This window comes from Saccopteryx leptura, chromosome 1, assembly GCF_036850995.1.
Source record: "Saccopteryx leptura isolate mSacLep1 chromosome 1, mSacLep1_pri_phased_curated, whole genome shotgun sequence".
Lineage (NCBI taxonomy): Eukaryota > Metazoa > Chordata > Mammalia > Chiroptera > Emballonuridae > Saccopteryx > Saccopteryx leptura.
Genome location: NC_089503.1, coordinates 80,056,927 through 80,075,692, shown reverse-complemented (window position 1 = coordinate 80,075,692; position 18,766 = coordinate 80,056,927). Strand labels below are relative to the sequence as shown.

Sequence of the window (18,766 nt, the reverse complement as noted above, 5' to 3'; positions counted from 1 at the left end):
CTACCCAGAGCTCAGATAAAGAGTTTCCAAATCCTACATTGCCCTTTGAGAGCTTACTTTACGTTAACTACTCTTCCACTACCTGCTGTACCACATCTGCAAAGGGTCAGAGTTCTGCTCGCAGTCCTTGTCTGCCCCCTGGTGGGCTAAAACGGCAAGGAGTACTAACTTGGGCAAACCTTGCTAGTTGTCAAAACAGTGGTGGCGCAATGGATAAAGCATCCACTTGAACACTGAGGTCCCTGGTTTGAAACTCTAGGCTTGCCTGGTCAAGGCACATATGGGAAGCAACTATGAGTTGATACTTCTCACTCCTCCTCCTCTTTTCTCTTTCTCTCTAAGATGAGTAAATAAAATCTTTAAAAAAAACTTGCTTAAAGGTAAAAAGCTCTACAGACTCCTTACTGATTAATCCAAATACTGCACGTAGATTTATTTAAGCCAGCTGTTAGATGGTGTCACTTAACAGCGTCCTCGTCCTTGGAAGGAGAAAACAACATCAACACAAAAACACAACCACCCTGGACTGGTCTGGTGCCTCGCCTCCCCTTGCCCCCTTCGTGTCATACAAGGCACACACTCACCTAAGACCCCAGGGAGAAAATTTCAAAATCCTACTGTACCCCCTTTTTTTTTTTTTTTTTTTAGAGCAAGAGTCCTGTGGTTCATCTCTCAGGTTTTGGAGTCAAACACACCCGACGACAAATTCTAACTCCACAATTTATTAATTTTATAAGCTTTGGTAAGCCACATGGCATCTTTAATGGTCAGTTTTATCATCTGCGAAATGGTCATTCCAGTGCCTAATTCTTACAGTCATTGTTAAGATTAAATGTGAATGCAAAGGGCCTGGTGCTGTGTCTGAAACGTACTAACCCTCCTCCACCCTGACATCTGCACACAGTTATCATTACTGTTATTGAACTGGACGTGTTACCAGGCCTGGAAAAAACTGTCAAATGGGAAAGGAATGTTTTCAGTGCCATCTTCCATTGTCCCTGCATTGGGACCTGCTTCTCTCCACCCCCAAGAGAAACTTTGGCTCCCACTCTCCCCTTCACTGCAGCTTTCGCATAACCTCTCCTTGTGGGAAGAATCTAGAACTTGAACCTTTCCTACATCAAAATAGATTTGCATGTAGCCATATTCTCATTCCTGGGGCACCACTTGTGAAGAGATGAAAAGATGAGAAGCCAGCTAAGGAGACCGAGACAGTGACTGGCACAGAGGGGAGAAGCCAGGAGAGTGTGTTCTTCTCGAGGCCACACGAGAGTGTCTCGAGATGAAGGAAACAATTGGGTCAAATGCTCTAATAGGTCAGGCGTGACAAGGACCCAGAATTGACGATCACATTTCCAGAACAGATGTCACTGGACCTTAACAAAAGCGGTTCTGATGTGGTGGATGTGAAACTCTGACTGCAGGAAGGCGTATGATACATTGAGCATAGGACTCCCCTCCTGAGACATTTTTCTATAAAGAGAAGCCAAGAACTGGGGTGAAAGCTGGGGGCAGGGGGAACTGTTTCTAAGATGGAAGAAATACAGCACATTTCTCATGCTGCCAGGGATGATGCGGTGTGAAGGGGAAACGGGTGATGCAGGAGAGGGAGGGGAAGTGCTGGAGCAGCATCCTTCACAGGTCAGAGGGAGCGGGAGGCGGGAATCGGGAGGCGGGAATCGGTGTTCACACACAGGTGGAAAGCTTTCCACGGAGTAGAGACCCAGCTTATTTATGGTAAGAGGGGAGGGGCGGGGTCTATGCACAGAGATGCCCTTCAATGGGGAGATGAGGTGGATTGGGAGCCTGTGCAAGTCCTCTCCAGACAGAGCATTTCCTCAGTGCAGCAGAAGGCAAGGTCGGCCATGAGTGTAGTTGCTATGAAAAGAGATAGTACTATCAAGAGAGCAAGTGATAAGTTCAGTTTCAGAAATGTAACTCAAAGAGTGATGGCGATGAGGTTCAGCTGACAAGAATCTTTGCTTAAAATACTTAATAAAGGTTCATGTGTAACCTCAACTGAAATTCCAATAACAATAAACACAATATGCGATGCTCTAAATTATCTTTATTTTCTAAGAACTATTTATTTAAAACACTCTACAAAATGCTCTATAACATTATTAAAGAAAATTTACGGAACAGTTAGGGTAGGAACCAAGACCCCGTTTACCCATCACAACATCATGCACACACTTATTTTCTTAGAGTATTTAGCTTTGTGGAATTACCCCAAGCATGTAACTTCAAATTAAACGACATAATTTCTTTTGAACCTGTCTGGATTAAATTGTTTTGTTTTTCCCAGAACTTAAACGAAGCTCATTCTCCTTTCCCCCGTCACAGGGATTCCTCATCTAGGAACACCGACGGTTCACGGCATCACAGGTAGAAGAGAGAGTTGGCTAATTCCAAACTTGGTTCTTTGTGAATGCTCTGAGCCACGAGGAAGGTCAGCTTGTGCGCGTACTGGCACGGCGCTGGGACGCTGATTAAACCCTGAGAGGAAAAAGGATGGGTGGCAAGTAAGAGGATAACTTGTTCTTCAAAGTGATATTTTTTTTCCTGAGATTTTTAATCTACTAGTTACCTATACAATAGAAGATGTTTGTGAGTCAGAAATAACTAGACTCAGACAATGAAAGGCACCCTGCTCACTGGAACTTATGCTCATTGGGCAGTGTAGGGTGGGGGCCAGCGTGGCTGCGTGGTGCTGGGAGCCAGCATACTCAGGGAAAATCTAGGGTTCCTTCGATTTGATGTTCCAAGGGGCTCAGAACAAATCTTGGCCTTAGACTTTGAGAGCAGCTCTTGGCCCCCCGCCCAGGCACACAAAACAGGGCCAGACCCATTCCTTTCCTACCAGACACCATCTGAGCTGGCTTCAACTTCCTCAACTGAAACATGAAAATAGCAACACCTCGGTTTCCTCCCAAGCTGTATAAGATCATGAATGTACAGAATAAAGTCCTTTGGAGATTATAAATATAATACTAATACAAAACTATAAAAATTAATAGTTATTGCTATTTCATTTCTGAGGACTCAAGGAGTCATTCATTCGCCGATTTCTCCTCTGTGAAAAGTCAGGCACTGTGCGACATGTAGGGATACGAAGGTAAACTGGGTAACGACTCCTGGGTGGTATCAACACTCAAGCATCAATCAGTCAACAGCTGCCACTCACCTGCCAGTTGTAGTACAAGTGGCACAGTTTGTAAGTCAGTCTCTGCATGTGGTCGGGCCTCAGGCCGTTGTCATCATAGATGACATTGTAGTAGGTGGGGTTAACAGTTCCCCGGAAGGCAGTCTGGCTGACCAAGTAAAAGTCATACCTGGGGAAGAAACGGCACGAACATGAGAAAGAAGGCAAACAAAACCAGGCCAAACCTAAACACCACACAAGAAATGTTTTGTTAAAAACCAGTTTTCTAACAGCACTTGCCATTCAGGACGCGTGGCTTCAGAATCCACCACGGTGCCGACTGGCGGGTTCTGTAAGGTGTTGTTCCTTTCCATAAAGAATCGGGGCGCGCACTTCTTCCTGACCACAATCACCGACAGCTTGGGGCTTACAACCGGAAAGACAAAGTAAGACAGAGAGAACCAAAGCCACGCCACGCAGCTTCCTAGTTCTCTTTTTTGGTCAATTTTGATGGCATCAATAAAATTAATAAATTCATCAGAAAAACACCACAAAAACAAAGACAATAAAAAATTGCCCCCAGCCCTGGCCGGTTGGCTCAGCGGTAGGGCGTCGGCCTAGCGTGCGGAGGACCCGGGTTCGATTCCCGGCCAGGGCACACAGGAGAAGCGCCCATTTGCTTCTCCACCCCTCCGCCGCGCTTTCCTCTCTGTCTCTCTCTTCCCCTCCTGCAGCCGAGGCTCCATTGGAGCAAAAATGGCCCGGGCGCTGGGGATGGCTCTGTGGCCTCTGCCTCAGGCACTAGAGTGGCTCTGGTCGCAACATGGCGACGCCCAGGATGGGCAGAGCATCGCCCCCTGGTGGGCAGAGCGTGCCCCTGGTGGGCGTGCCGGGTGGATCCCGGTTGGGCGCATGCGGGAGTCTGTCTGACTGTCTCTCCCTGTTTCCAGCTTCAGAAAAATGAAAAAAAAAGTAAAAAAAAAAAAAAAAAAAAAATTGCCCCCAATCTCTCCTCCCCCAGAGACACATACAATTTTTTAAATTAGGGATTTGCTGCCAAAGTGCGGCAGGTCCAGTCATTTGGCTAGTTTATAGCATTGAAAGGGGACAGGGAGGAAGGAATGGTTGATAGGGCAATGAACTTCAGTTAGCACTTCTAAAAAATATGATTTTCCAGAATTATCTGTGAAGACAAGATTTTTTTCCCGTTAGCAACAGTGCCCCTATTTTCACCTTCTCTTCCTCTCAGTTTCTGAATAGTAAAGGGAGGACCACAGGTCCCTTCACCTCGCAGATCATCACCCCTACAGCCTGCGAAACACACTCCCGGAAGAATGGATGGGTGGACCAAATATGCATCTGGGCCAAATGCTGACTGGCCACGAGTTCAAGTCTGCATCTGGTAAAGCCAAGGCCAAATCCAAGTATTGGCCACCGTGGGAGGGACTGCTGGGGAGCAAAGGTCACCGTGAAATGTGACCTTATTAATGTTTCTAATATGAAGACTTAAAAGTTGATGTCCTAGTGCCAAAAAATTAACTCCTTAGCCCTGTCAGCTGTCCCTACATTGCATACTTGTGATTCTGGATACATTCACCTGAAGTCAGTGAGGAGTGAGAGATTTTGGCTGACTGTTTGGATGCAGCTGAAGGTTATATTGGCCCCAAGATAGTATGCTCTCCCTCCTAACAGTCACTGATGAGGTCAAGACTCAGCTCCTTGGTGGCTCTTGGCTGTGACACCTGGTTGATAGTATGGTGGTGGAACCCACCCAATGGACCACATGCACTGCCTGAGAAGACGCTCTCCAAATATTGTAAGATTATCATCCTCCGCCATGCTCAGATCTAACTGTTTTCTTGTACGTGACACTTGACATAACACAGTAGTGAAAAGTTTGTACTGACACACGGACTCTAGACACGTGATAATGGGGCAAGACACTGATTTCTACACTTCTCGGCTTTCCGGGCACCTGCCATGGACCCCAGCTGCACACCAGAGCCTACCCTGCAGAAGGGTCAGGCCCGTGTGTGCGTCTGGGCCTTGAATTTGAGGTGCCATCACCCCAGGCCCCCCCGTATCACATCACCCAGGCTCTTTACCTAAGACCGTCCTGACACCCTCCAGTCTAGGGAATCCATCTAGCCAGATGCAGAAACAGAGCAAAACTTAACTGCATAAAAAAAGACATGTCAATGCATAGTAACTCTAATAATTACAACGAATGTGCTGTAACCGGAATGTGGAATAACAATAATAATTTAATACCTGGCATTTGAACTTGCTTCTTTCACACCGCTCAGTAGCTGTGGAACTTCATATTCAACAAGTGCATTCAGCTGACCGTCGCCTACGCCATCACGGTACACAATAATCCGCGCCGGCAGACCATGATTGTACTCGTGCCACTTGTTGAGTGCTCCTGCAGAATTTGGCGTAAGAAAAGAATGACTTGTCTGATACCATTAATGTCCCATTAAATGTCAATGTTCAAATAAGCAGTTATTTCAGACCACTTTGAAATAGACCAATACCTAATTTGGGTTATGTTACTCTAAAATTGGTAACTTTAGGGAACATTCCTGCATTTTTGCTATTTGAGGAATCATAATGGTTTCTATGGTATAATAGATGCTTAAACTTAGCATATTGCTTTAGTAAAATTTTAATACTTAAGCAACAAATTAAAATTTAATTCATGCAACAGACATACAAATTCCAAAAGTCAAATTAATACTAATTTAGTTTCTTCAAGTCTTGAAATCCTTTTAATATATACAGACTGGATAACCTAGATTATTTTCTCCTTTAATGAACATAAAAATGAAAACACAAGGAAAGCACTTGGCTGTTTGTTTAAAAGCATCTCTACACACGGACTCTTCCCATTAGATTCCAAGTCTTACCGACAATATAAACTTTAAAATCATTTCCACCCACTCTAACTAGGAATCGCCTAAACAGCAGAAACAGGCAGTCACTCCTACCCAATAGAAACTTTTCATAACCACTAAAAAAATAAAAATAAATATAAAATGAACAGGATTTGAAGTGAGGAAGTAATATAATAAAAAAGGTGCAATGATTATTTTTGTGTCTCTGTTGTACTAGTTTATCATCCAGGAAATTGATTTTAGTTTGACAGAAGATGATCACACATGTAAGTCCATTACCAACACATATCACCAAATTCACTTGTTTAGGGGAAAAAGTTCTTTCCAATGCCCCAAAGTTTTACAGAGAAGAAACCATAGACCAGGGGAAGGAGTGAGAGGCACAGCATGTGATCTGGCCAGGGCTGGTGTGAAGAGGGCACCCTGTCTGTCCTGTCCTCCCAGGCTTCTCCTGCTCCGCCACCCTTCACCTGCTAACATCCCCAAAGGCTTCTCTCCTATTTCTAGACCCACACTGCTCTGTCATCATCCTTGTTCCTCTAGGGCAGGTTCCTTCTGGCCTTCAGACTACTGGCCAGACCCACCAGCGGCTACCCACTCCCGTCCCCTGGCTTTCTGTTCAGCACACGCAGACGACAATGACAACTCTACAGTCTGTTAGCCTGAGTCGGGACACAGCTCTGGGGATCTCCACTGGCTGCCAGCTGACTCAGCAGTCTGCTTCCTCCTAGCTGGTCTTCTGTAGGCATGTGGACTCTGGGTCTAAAGGAACAGCCCTCGGAGCCCACCCCCACGGCTACGTTTTTAGTACCGATCATGAAGACTTTTAAGCAATCTGCAACATCGGTGGTTGTTCTCTGAACAATACAGCGGGAATACCACCTAAAACAAGCAAAGAACAAAAGTAAAGTTCCACTTCAAAACTTCTACTATACACGTGTTAAATTAAAAAAGACACATTATTGTAAAAATGTTGTACATAATTTTGTATATGCTGTATGATCACAATTATGTTAAAAACTCACCCTCCCCCCAAATGAAATGTACTGAAAAGAGAAACTAAAGCATTGGGCTGACACAGACACATTTGGGTTCAAATCCTGACTGGTATACTCATCAACTATATGACTTTGCAATAAAGCTTCAGTTTCTCACCTATAACGAGGAAATTTACAAATGGTGCAATAGTTAGTACTTCATAGGATTATTGTAAAAACTAAACACATGTGAAGTGCTTAACACAAAACTTAACATATAATAAGCACTAATAGAGGCCTCTATGTTAATTATAAAGGAATTTATTAGTTTAGCAGATCTTCTACTTGACCTAATGCATGTATAAAAGTGGTTTTTTGATGAGTCTATGCATTACACCGATATTATCAATCACATTTATGTAAGTTTTATGTATGACCATAAGTGTTCATATTTTAAAAACAAGAATACAAATTGTTCTTTGCTGTGTAATCTTTAGTTAAACCACAATTCATAGTCCAGATAATGGAAGAATATGTTAGGGTAATTTTAAAAGTACCTGGTGATTCTGACGTTAACACTGGCCACAAATCCAACCACCATCACTTCCTTGTTGAATGCATCTTTGCAAACATCAATACCAACGACCATCAGGGACTTTAACTGTAAAATCAAATTTTTCATGATTTAGCCTGACCAGGCGGTGGCACAGTGGATAGAGCATTGGACTAGGACAGGGGTCGGGAACCTTTTTGGCTGAGAGAGCCACGAACGCCACATATTTTAAAATGTAATTCCGTGAGAGCCATACAATGACCCATGTACGTTATGCATTATCCAAAAAAATTTGGTGTTGTCCTGGAGGACAGCTGTTATTGGCTCCAGCCACCCACAACCATGAACATGAGTGGTAGGAAATGAATGGATTGTAATACATGAGAATGTTTTATATTTTTAACGTTATTTTTTTTTTATTAAATATTTGCGAGCCAGATGCAGCCATCAAAAGAGCCACATCTGGCTTGCGAGCCATAGGATCCCGACTCCTGGACTAGAATGTGGAGGGCCCAGGTTTGAAACAACAAGGTCCCCAGCTTGAGCACGGGCTCATCTGGTTTGAGCAGGGCTCACCAGCTTGAGCCCAAGGTCACTGGCTTGAGCAAAGGGTCACTCAGTCTGCTGTAGCCCCCTGGTCAAGGCACATATGAGAAAGTAATCAATGAACAACTAAGGAGGTGCTACAAAGAATTGATGCTTCTCATCTCTCTCCCTTCCTGTCTGTTCCTATCTGTCCCTCTCTCTGTCTCTGTCACAAAAAATAAAAATAAAAATTTTTTTAAAAATTTATGACTTAATGGGATGACGTATTATTTCTCCTAACAATGACTTAATAGGGAATTTGCAAAAATCATCCTTATTTAATTAATCAAGTTAAACTATGCATCAGGGAGATCAAAGTCTAGGTGAGGCAGGTTATTAAACCAGAAACCAAAGAGACTTACAGATGAAGGGAAGAACATGGTTTATATGTTACTTAAGAGACTCACTAGTCCAAAATAGCAACCATCCTTTGTGGAGATGGCCAAGGGCCACCAGAGGTTCAAAAGATTCAGGGACCATGGTCAGTCCACTCATCCCTCACCTCTGGGCTGAAGGGATCTGAAGAGGAATTCTATTCCCCTTTCTTCCGATCTCTAAGGACGCTTCGCCCGGCTCTGCACCTCTGAGGGGCAGCTGGGGGTGACCCACCATCCTGCATATGGAAACGTAAGGGAACGAGCAACACTCCCTCATTCCTCATCCCCGTACTTCTTCCCACAGTGGTCATAGTTCAGGAAAGAGGAAGGCTGTCTCAGTTCCCAACATAGTTTGGAGGCTCTGCCAGTTCTCCAGGGTGGCCCACCCAGGGTGCGAGGCTGCTCTGAGAGTCAGCGCCTGTGAAAGCAGGTAAAGGCAAAGGCCAGGAACACAGAGCTTAAACGGCTGCCAGGAGGCTCCATATTAAGCCCCTCCAAGTCCATGCCAAACGAGACTCTCATTCATGAAATATTCCCTAATCAGCTTAGCTGAAGTTCTTGAGAGCAGGGCGTGCCTCACCTCACCTCTGCACACCTTCACGATGGCCTGTGTAATGCCAAAACCCAGAACAGAGGTTCAATGAGCAAAACAGTATTTCTGGGACCATGTAAAAGTATCTCCTACTTCATTTTAAAAAATCGACCAATCAATTACTAAAAGGGAAAGATTAACAGGTTCCTCACAGGGATCTCGACAGCCCAGAGCTCGCCTCCGAGCTTACAGGTCATCTGCATGGCAATCTTGGTGGCGATACTCATCATCATTCCCTGTTTGTTCAAGGTCCGAACAAGCACACACTGGCTCGGGACCGGGCACTCGCAGCTCAAGTACTTTTTAATGGACTCATAATAGCTCTGCTGCGTGGAAGGCAAAATACACATGACCTAAAAGGGAAGAAAAAGTTAATTTACTTATGCTTAGAAATAGCTTTTTCAAGAACAAATACATAGATTTTCCAAATATCTTTTTCCCTTAAGCTCTCAAGAAGCAAATACAAACATGCCTCCAGGTCTTTCAACTTTGATAATTAGTCCAGGCCACCAGTCCCCACCCTAGTGCCGCCCACCACCCTTGGCTTTCCTTCCCGTTTCTCCACTGGCTTCATTCTGTTAAGCGTCCTTGAGTTCCCTTCTAACCTAGCTTTTTCCAGCCACGCCCCCCTTTGCCATGACCTCTCCATGGTGCCAGCTCTTGTCTCTTCTGCCTCCCAACTTCACCCACAGAGAATCGACTTACAACACTGTGGTCTTTTTTCCCTTTAGATAGTGAACAACCAAAATAAAAAAAATAAATAAAATCAACATTTTTGTTACTGTTTGGTGGTACTTGACAATAGAATACAGGAGGAGGGAAAATAAAGAGAAAGAAACTTAGGTCCCTGGTGTCTTTTAATTCCATCCGTCTCTGGCACCGCCCCCACTTCTCAGCAGGTATTTCCCTCACAGAAGGCTGGCTCCTGGACTCCCTCCACCGCCTTCCTATATCCTCTTCGCTACTTTCAAAGCCATATATCATAAAAAGCACAGGCACTGTCATATTTAGCAAAAGAAAACAAAAGTGATTTTTTTTCACTTTTGTAAGTAGATCTGCTTAAAATCATGATGTCAAGGGCTAAAATTATACACAATTACATAAAATTATACACAAATACAAAAAGTATTTTTAAATTGTCAGCAAAGACCTGGCTGGTGGCGCAGTGGATAGAGAGTGTACCAGAATGCTGAGGTCACCAATTCGATCCCAAGGGCACCAGTTTGACCCCCAAGGTTGCTGGTTGGAGCCCCAGTCAGGGTACATATAAGAAGAAATTAACAGTACAACTAAGTGGAAAACAAGTTGGTGCTTTTCTCTCTTTTTCTCCCTCTTCCTATATCTCAAAAAATAAAAAATGTTAGCAAAATTCTCTTAGGAGCCTGCCTTCTTTTCATTCCGTGAGTTTGGGGCCAAGCAAGGTAGGTGGCAGAACAAAGCAGTGGCCCAACGGGACCAGGGCCAAAAGAAGACGGGAGCCAAGGGAGCCGGGTACGCAGCCGGGATGGAGAAGCGAGCATATCTTTGGAGAATAACAGCAGTCACGTAAGACGGGAGCCAAGGGAGCCGGGTACACAGCCAGGATGGAGAAGCGAGCATATCTTTGGAGAATAACAGCAGTCATGTAAGACGGGAGCCAAGGGAGCTGGGTACGCAGCCGGGATGGAGAAGAGAGCATATCTTTGGAGAATAACAGCAGTCATATAAGACGGGAGCCAAGGGAGCCGGGTACGCAGCCAGGATGAAGAAGAGAGCATATCTTTGGAGAATAACAGCAGTCATATAAGACGGGAGCCAAGGGAGCCAGGTACGCAGCCAGGATGAAGAAGAGAGCATATCTTTGGAGAATAACAGCAGTCATGTAAGACGGGAGCCAAGGGAGCCGGTACGCAGCCGGGATGGAGAAGAGAGCATATCTTTGGAGAATAACAGCAGTTGTGTTTCCTACTATTGGAGAAGGAGGGGTACAAATGTGGAAGGGAAAATGCTTTCTTGTGGTACTGAATGGGACCTGGAAGTGTGAGCACGTTTTTAATATATACCTAGACACATACAGTAATATAATAGGTGTAATTGTGCATAATGTATATGTATGTATGTATATATGTATACATAGATACACACATACGTATACTTGCCCTAGCTTTGCCCATTGAGAAAGCCCGGGACAGCAATCCTCCAGCAGTAAATGATCACATCCAGTGCTCAGATCTTTGTTTCTAGAAAAGATTGATTCCAGAAAAGATACTAGTCTTTACCCAGAGGAATCAGGGCTCATTAGAGAAATTTCTGATTACAGAGCTGGGCAGCAAAACTTCAGGATTGACCTGGAATATCTTCCTGTGCCAGCCAGTAAGGATGTGTTCCAAGAAAAACAGGGACTTGTCAAAAAGACACAGAAGCCAGCTTGAACGGGGCTCTCACTGGAAAAACGGGGGACATTTTGGGCATCAAAATAAATAATAGTAGTAATGAATTATAACTTAGTAATAAACAAAATTTGAACCCATACTGATATAAATAGATGAACAAAAAATGGAAAGAAAAGAAAGCTTTTCTGTATAATATCATGCACCTAATAAACATAGAAGGAAGTACAGAATTAGAAAGCCACCATGTGGCAACCATCATGGTAATAATGGATTCAGATAAGAATTACCAGTGGATTCTAAAAAGTTTGATGAGGAACAAGTATTTACAGTTTCAAAGTGGCTCTCTACCAAAAAACAACAACCAAACAGAAAACAAATTAATTATGGAGAGAAAAAGAGTAACTTTGCAGTGGAGAAACTCGACAGATACCACCTTAGTCACTGGGGTACCTGGTAGGATGCAGTAAGAACACAGAATCATACTCCTGCCAAAAGTGTAGAACCTGAATTGAATCAGATGGAAACATCAGACAAACCCAAACTGAGGGACATTATATAAAATAACTGGTATGCACTCTTCAAAATTGGAAGACCATCAAAGGCAAGGAAAGACTATGGAACTTCCATGCAAGACAAAAGAGACAGGACAACTAAGGGCAACACACTAGCTCCTTTTACTCGAAGGGACATTTTGGAGAGAAGTGGAGAAGTGTTCATAGAGTCTATGGATTAGCTGGCCATCCGTTCCTTGATTTCGATGGCTGTCTTATGGTTCTGCAGGAGAGCAACCTTATTTGTAAGAAATATACACAGAAGTGTGCAAGGGTAATGGAATATCATGTCTGTATCTTACTTTCAAATGGTTTTGGAAAAAATAGATACAGGTATACAGGACCATAGATGATGGATAATGATAAGGCAACTATGATAAAATGTCACAACTGGGGGATCTGGGTGAAGGGTGTATGGGAGATTTTTGTGCTAGCAACCTTTCTAGAGTTTGATTCCATTATTTTTTAAGTAATAAAAATGCTCTTAGAGAATTCCCTTTGTTTAACATAACATCCTTATGGACTCTTTTATTGTGTCTGACTAAAAGAGCTAAACTGCTTTGCACAAGATGAACAGGAGTGTTGGGAGTGGCATGAGCGAGCTGGGGAGGGAGGGCGGGGCTGGGGCAGGAGAGGCACCTCGATCCAGTGCACGGCTGAGTGCGGAGCACCATGCTCATCAGCAACAGGAATGCTTGAGAGATGTTTAAGAACAAGGATGTCAACTTTTACTTGTCTGCAATGCTGGAACGTGATGTCATCTTGCCTTTGACACCAAACCCTCTGCAGGGTCAGCCTCACACTGCACACTGCACACGCGCGCGCACACACACACACACACACACCTACTTTGGGAAATGAGGCAATTGTAGGAATCCCACAGGGTGATGCGATGCAGGAGGAAATGATACTCAAAAAGACGGAATACACACAAGCAGACAAGAATCCACAGGAAGCAGGAACATGGGATTTTAAGTGACACGGAAAAAGCTACACCCTCCAACCACCCCTGGAACACTGGAAAGAATATGGATGCCCCAATATTTGCAGTCAAATGCTCTACCACTGAGCTATACCCCCATGATGCCTCAATATTTATAGAGGAAGATGGGAGCTGATTTATCATTAATCTTAAGTAAAAGATGACACCCCCTGCCCACAAGTGTAGAACTATGTAGACATCCAAGATGCTGATCTAGGGGTAACAATAAGGATTTTAAAATTAATATTAAAAATGTGAAAGGGAAATAAACCATTGATTAAAATACTAAGATTAATACTTTACAAGGTTTTTGGGGAAATGCACAGCAATTTGTACACATATTATGGGAGATTATGTTCAGAGTCTTTCAAGGCTGTTAAATATAACAAAAAATAAAAATTATATATTAAAACACAAAAATGATCTTATACTTACCAATTGAACATAGGGGTCGACATGTTTCTGGATAGTGCTAAGAAATGCAGCTGGATGTTCTTGTACTTTTATGCTACATAAAAAGATTAATTTTGAAGGTAAAAAATCCCCTTCTTGGTAGTACATTAATAATACAAATGGCTTTTTATAACAAACTAGTAATTTGAGAAAAAAGTCATTACAGAAAAGTGACAACCTTTTGAGTCTAAAATTGTTTCTCTCAGCAGAAGATATACTAGAGATATTTAATCGTTTTTATTAGCTTAAAGGATAATTTGATGGAAAATAAAATTTTCTAAATTGTATGGAATCCCTGCAATTAATAATTGTTGCTCAAAATAAAGTTGAAAGTGAACTATTTTTTTTGTTGTTGTATTTTTCAGAAGTGAGAAGCAGGGAGGCAGACAGACTCCCACATGTGCCAACCAGGATCCACCCAGCATGCCCACCAGGGAGTGGTGCTCTGCCCACCTTGGGCATCGCTCCATTGCAACCAGAGCTATTCTAGCGCCTGAGGCGGAGGCCATGGAGCCATCCTCAGCGCCTGGGCCAACCTTACTCCAGTGGAGCCTTGGCTGTGGGAGGGGAAGAGAGAGACAGAGAGAAAGCAGAGGGGGAGAGGTGGAGAACCAAATGGGTACCTCTCCTGTGTGCCCTGGCTAGGGTCGAACCTGGGACTTCCACACACTGGGCCAACGCTCTACAGCTGAGCTAGCCAGCCAGGGTTTTGAAAGTAAACTTTGGCCCTGGCCGGTTGGCTCAGCGGTAGAGCGTCGGCCTGGTGTGCAGAAGTCCCGGGTTTGATTCCCAGCCAGGGCACACAGGAGAGGCGCCCATCTCCCTCCCCCTCTCCTTCCTCTCTGTCTCTCTCTTCCCCTCCCGCAGCGAGGCTCCATTGGAGCAAAGATGGCCCAGGCGCTGGGGATGGCTCTGTGGCCTCTGCCTCGCCCCCTGGTGGGCATGCTGTGTGGATCCCGGTCGGGCACATGCGGGAGTCTGTCTGACTGCCTCCCCGTTTCCAGCTTCGGAAAAAAGAAAAAAAAAAAGAAAGTAAACTTTTGAAATTACAAGTCTCAATATCATGTGTCTAAAACAGAATTCAAATTAAACTGGGATTAAGATTTCTCTAATACTGAATCTCCATAAGAATTTAAAATAAATGTTTCAAAAATCATTAGGTTAATGAGACCAAGATATTCAGCTAATCTTGAATCTGTATGATTCATACAAACGTTTTTTCGTCCCATGTGACAGTTTGTTTGGAGCCTGAAATATTTAGCCTTAATCAGTTACTCAGCAAGTACTTATCAATTATCTGCTCTGTGCTTACATTACATTAGAGGTGAGAGACTACAGAAATAATTCCCATACAGAAAAATGTATAAATCCACTGTCTTTATGTAGAATCAGCCTCTCTTAAGAGTATATATTGGCCTTGGCTGGTTGGCTGTGCACAGAGTGTCGGCAAAGCGTGCTAACATCCTGGGTTCGATCCCCGGTCAGGGCACACATGAGAAGAAACCATCTGTTTCTCTTCCCCATCTTCTCCCTCTTTCACTCTTTTTTTTTTTTTTTTCTTTTTGCATTTTTCTGAAGCTGGAAACAGGGAGAGACAGTTAGACTCCCGCATGCGCCCGACCGGGATCCACCCGGAACATCCACCATGGGGCAACGCTCTGCCCACCAGGGGGCGATGCTCTGCCCATCCTGGGCGTCGCCATGTTGCGACCAGAGACACTCTAGTGCCTGGGGCAGAGGCCACAGAGCCATTCCCAGCACCTGGGCCATCTTTGCTCCAATGGAGCCTTGGCTGCGGGAGGGGAAGAGAGAGACAGAGAGGAAGGCGCGGCGGAGGGGTGGAGAAGCAAATGGGCGCTTCTCCTGTGTGCCCTGGCCAGGAATCGAACCCGGGTCCTCCACACGCTAGGCTGATGCTCTACCGCTGAGCCAACCGGCCAGGGCTACCTCTTTCACTCTTGCAGCCAGTGGCTCAATTGGTCTGAGCATCAGCCTCAGGTGCTGAGGATAGCTCAGTTGATTCTAGCATGGGCCCTGGACTGGGGTTGCTGGTAGAGCCTGGTCTAGGCACATGTGGGAGTCTATCTCCCCTCCTCTCACTTAAAAAAAAAAGAGAATATGATTGGACTGACCCAATGCCCAGTGGCCTTTTAAATTTTCCCAGCAGGGGGCAGGACCACTGTCTCATGCTAGCTAATTACAACTGAGCTGTAGGAATGGTTTATAACTCTGTTAAAACAACTAAATGCTTCTGACTTTTCTAATTCAATCTCTTGAATCAGATTCAACCACTACCTTAATGTCCATTCCTTCTAAAGTCATCTGGCAAACATTTCAGGTGGGAGAAACTAAGCACACAAATCTAATAGGTAAATAGATAGTTCAGGGCGGGGGTGGGGGGGGGGTGGAATAAAATACAGGCTTTCAAATAAAACAAGCCAGGAACAAAACATGAGCACGACCTTGCTCGTGGAATTGGTGTGAGAAAGGGGCCAGCACAGGGTCTGCTGACTGGATTCTTGCATTAATCTTTTCCTGCCATATTAATTAGCTCATGGTTTAGAGAAACCAGGCAATCTATTAACACGTTTGATATGAGGAGAATAATAAACTACAGTACAAAATGTGACTCTGGGAATATCTGTGGTTTTCAACAATGCTTGTACTGCTAATGTAATTAATTAGCAACCATGTGTTTACGGAATAATTTCCCACCTTGCAATGAGGACATCTGCATTGCCACCATAGCAAAGAAAAAGTACCAGTCTACTGCTCCTTACTAAGCCAATCAAGCTCAGTAAAATGAGCATGCCCAACTTGATGACTTTTCGAAAGCAAAGCAATATTCAGTTTGGAGTGTGCTTGTGTGTGTATGGATCCTCTACTAAACTGAAAGTAACTTATTTATCTTTCTCATCCCCCAAAACTGACAGTGTCAAACACTCACAAAAATTAGGGATCAGGGAACATGCAGATACTCCAATACTTTCAGCCTTTTGTGTAGTGCATTTTCACCAATAAAAGTTGGTTTTCCATCTCATTTGCATAATTAAACTTTCATTGACTTGTTTGCATTTCTGATGTTCTTGTTTAATTAAAAAAAATTAAATGCTTCTTTTTCTTATCGCTTCATATTCATTTTGAAATATCCCCTAATTTTTGTGAGCAGTATATATCAGACTCCCAATAAATATTCAAAAACTAAACAAATAACCTTGGTTTTATCAGAAAACTATCTAAATGACTAACTGTATCCTACAGTAACAGAATCAGACAACCTGATTTCAGAGCTGTTTTCACATTTTAAAGCATAAAATTTATCAAGTCAGGAAATGCAACTGTTATGTTTCAACATCCTGTTTGTCATTAATTTTATAAATAATATGAAAGAATATTTTTAAAAAGTTGAGAAGGCAATGTATGGGTTTACACATGAATTAGTGCTGAAAAGACTTTGAGGTAATGAGACTATTAGAAAACAGTTTTACAAAAGACTAACATAAAATATATTTTAACTATATAAAAATTTAATCATTGCAAAAATTTATGTACTTTTAACTATTTTCTTGCAACTTTACATTAGGGAACTTGACTGAGAGGAAGAAGCTCTTATGGCTATATCAGCCCCTTACTACTAACCAAACCAAATTCACATAGAAAAAAAAGGAGTGATTTTCAGTGTATTCTCACATTTTGGGGTAGTCCATATTAAAGCCCATGGAACTCGCAACTTTTCTCAGGCAGCTCAAAAAGTTCTCAATCACATTTTCAGTGTCGTTGCCACATATTATCAACCATTTATTCAGGGACTGTGCACTTAAAATCTTGCAAGTTCGAATATCCTTGGACCAGTCAGCAGCAGACACAGATTGACACTGAGAAAAACAATGATCGTGTTAGGGTTGAACACATTTATTCAGAAAGCAATAAAACAGAGACTGTATGAAGATGACCCACATTTGTCATGAGAACTATTTCGTACAGTTTGCTATTCAGACTCAAAACCCGGATACAAGCGCTGCACATCCGAGCAGAAAGCACGTGGGGTGTGTGAGCCTCCTCCCAGGCTGGCCACTCCATGGCTGCGGAGCCCTAGTCAAGTCCCTTCACTTCACAGGTCTTCACTGTGTGCAAAAATAAAGGTGTCTGGTTCAAAGATCTCTAGGTTCCCTCTGGCTCTAAGAATCTCTGACCTTTTTTTTTTTTTTTTTCAGAGACAGAGAGTCAGAGAGAGGAATAGACAGGGACAAACAGGCACACAGAGAGATGAGAAGCATCAATCATTAGTTTTTCGTTGCGCATTGCAACACCTTAGTTGTTCATTGGTTGCTTTCTCATATGTGCCTTGACCGCGGGCCTTCAGCAGACTGAGTAACCCCTTGCTCGAGCCAGCGACCTTGGGTCCAAGCTGGTGAGCTTTTGCTCAAACCAGATGAGCCCGTGCTAAAGCTGGCAAGCTCGGGGTCTCGAACCTGGGTCCTCCGCATCCCAGTCTGATGCTCTATCCACTGTGCCACCGCCTGGTCAGGGGAATCTCTGACCTTTTTAATGAATGGCTCAGATAAATGGGCTGTCCCTTTACTCTAGGCATCTAGAAAGTGCCGATAACTGATACTCTAGGTTCTCATACTAAAACTAACAAACCCTAAAGGGCAGTTAAGAATATATTTATACAAGCAATAGCTATATCTAGGAGCAAAGATGAGGCCATGACACAAGCTCCTTGCTCACTCTTGGAAGGTTCTCCAGGTGACCAGGAAAAGCAAGCTCCTTGCACTGAACGAGGGAGACTTCAGATGGTCACTTGCTTTCTGATTATATCCATAGACTGGAATTGAATAGAAATGCCCTGGGCATGGTGAGCTGGAAAGAGCCACTGTTAGAATCTAAAAGAACCACACTGTGACCTAATCCCATGATCCTCAAAGTGTTGCCTTGCAGCAGCATGGCTATCTCCTGAGAGCTAGTTAGAAATACAGAGTCCGGCCCTGGTCGGTTGGCTCAGTGGTAGAGCATGGCCTGGTGTGTGGAAGTCCCGGGTTCGATTCCCAGTCAGGGCACACAGGAGAAGTGACCATCTGCTTCTCCACTCCTCCCCCTTCTCTCTCTTCTCTTTCTGCAGCCATGGCTCGAATGGTTCGAGCAAGACAGGCCCAGGTGCTGAGGATGGCTCCATAGCCTCGCCTCAGGCACTGAAATAGCTCAGCTGCCCTGTAGTGGCCTTGCCAGGTGGATCCTGGTTGAGGCGCATGCGGGAGTCTATCTCTCAGCCTCCCACCTCT

General features: G+C 43.9%; 1 protein-coding gene across 1 annotated transcript in view; it reads right to left on the bottom strand.

Moving 5' to 3' along the window:
* Positions 1 to 2,176: 2,176 nt before the first annotated feature.
* The window catches only part of PIWIL4 (piwi like RNA-mediated gene silencing 4), a 49,085-nt gene continuing 32,495 nt past the window's right edge, over positions 2,177 to 18,766 (bottom strand). The window contains exons 12-20 of the mRNA XM_066360730.1: positions 17,175 to 17,359; positions 13,467 to 13,539; positions 9,279 to 9,479; positions 7,577 to 7,680; positions 6,854 to 6,924; positions 5,417 to 5,570; positions 3,446 to 3,571; positions 3,188 to 3,335; positions 2,177 to 2,499 (exon numbers count right to left, since the gene is read on the bottom strand). Of these exons, the coding sequence (XP_066216827.1) occupies positions 2,383 to 2,499; positions 3,188 to 3,335; positions 3,446 to 3,571; positions 5,417 to 5,570; positions 6,854 to 6,924; positions 7,577 to 7,680; positions 9,279 to 9,479; positions 13,467 to 13,539; positions 17,175 to 17,359 (1,179 nt within the window). The 3' untranslated portion in view covers positions 2,177 to 2,382. The remainder of the gene's footprint in view (positions 2,500 to 3,187; positions 3,336 to 3,445; positions 3,572 to 5,416; positions 5,571 to 6,853; positions 6,925 to 7,576; positions 7,681 to 9,278; positions 9,480 to 13,466; positions 13,540 to 17,174; positions 17,360 to 18,766) is intronic.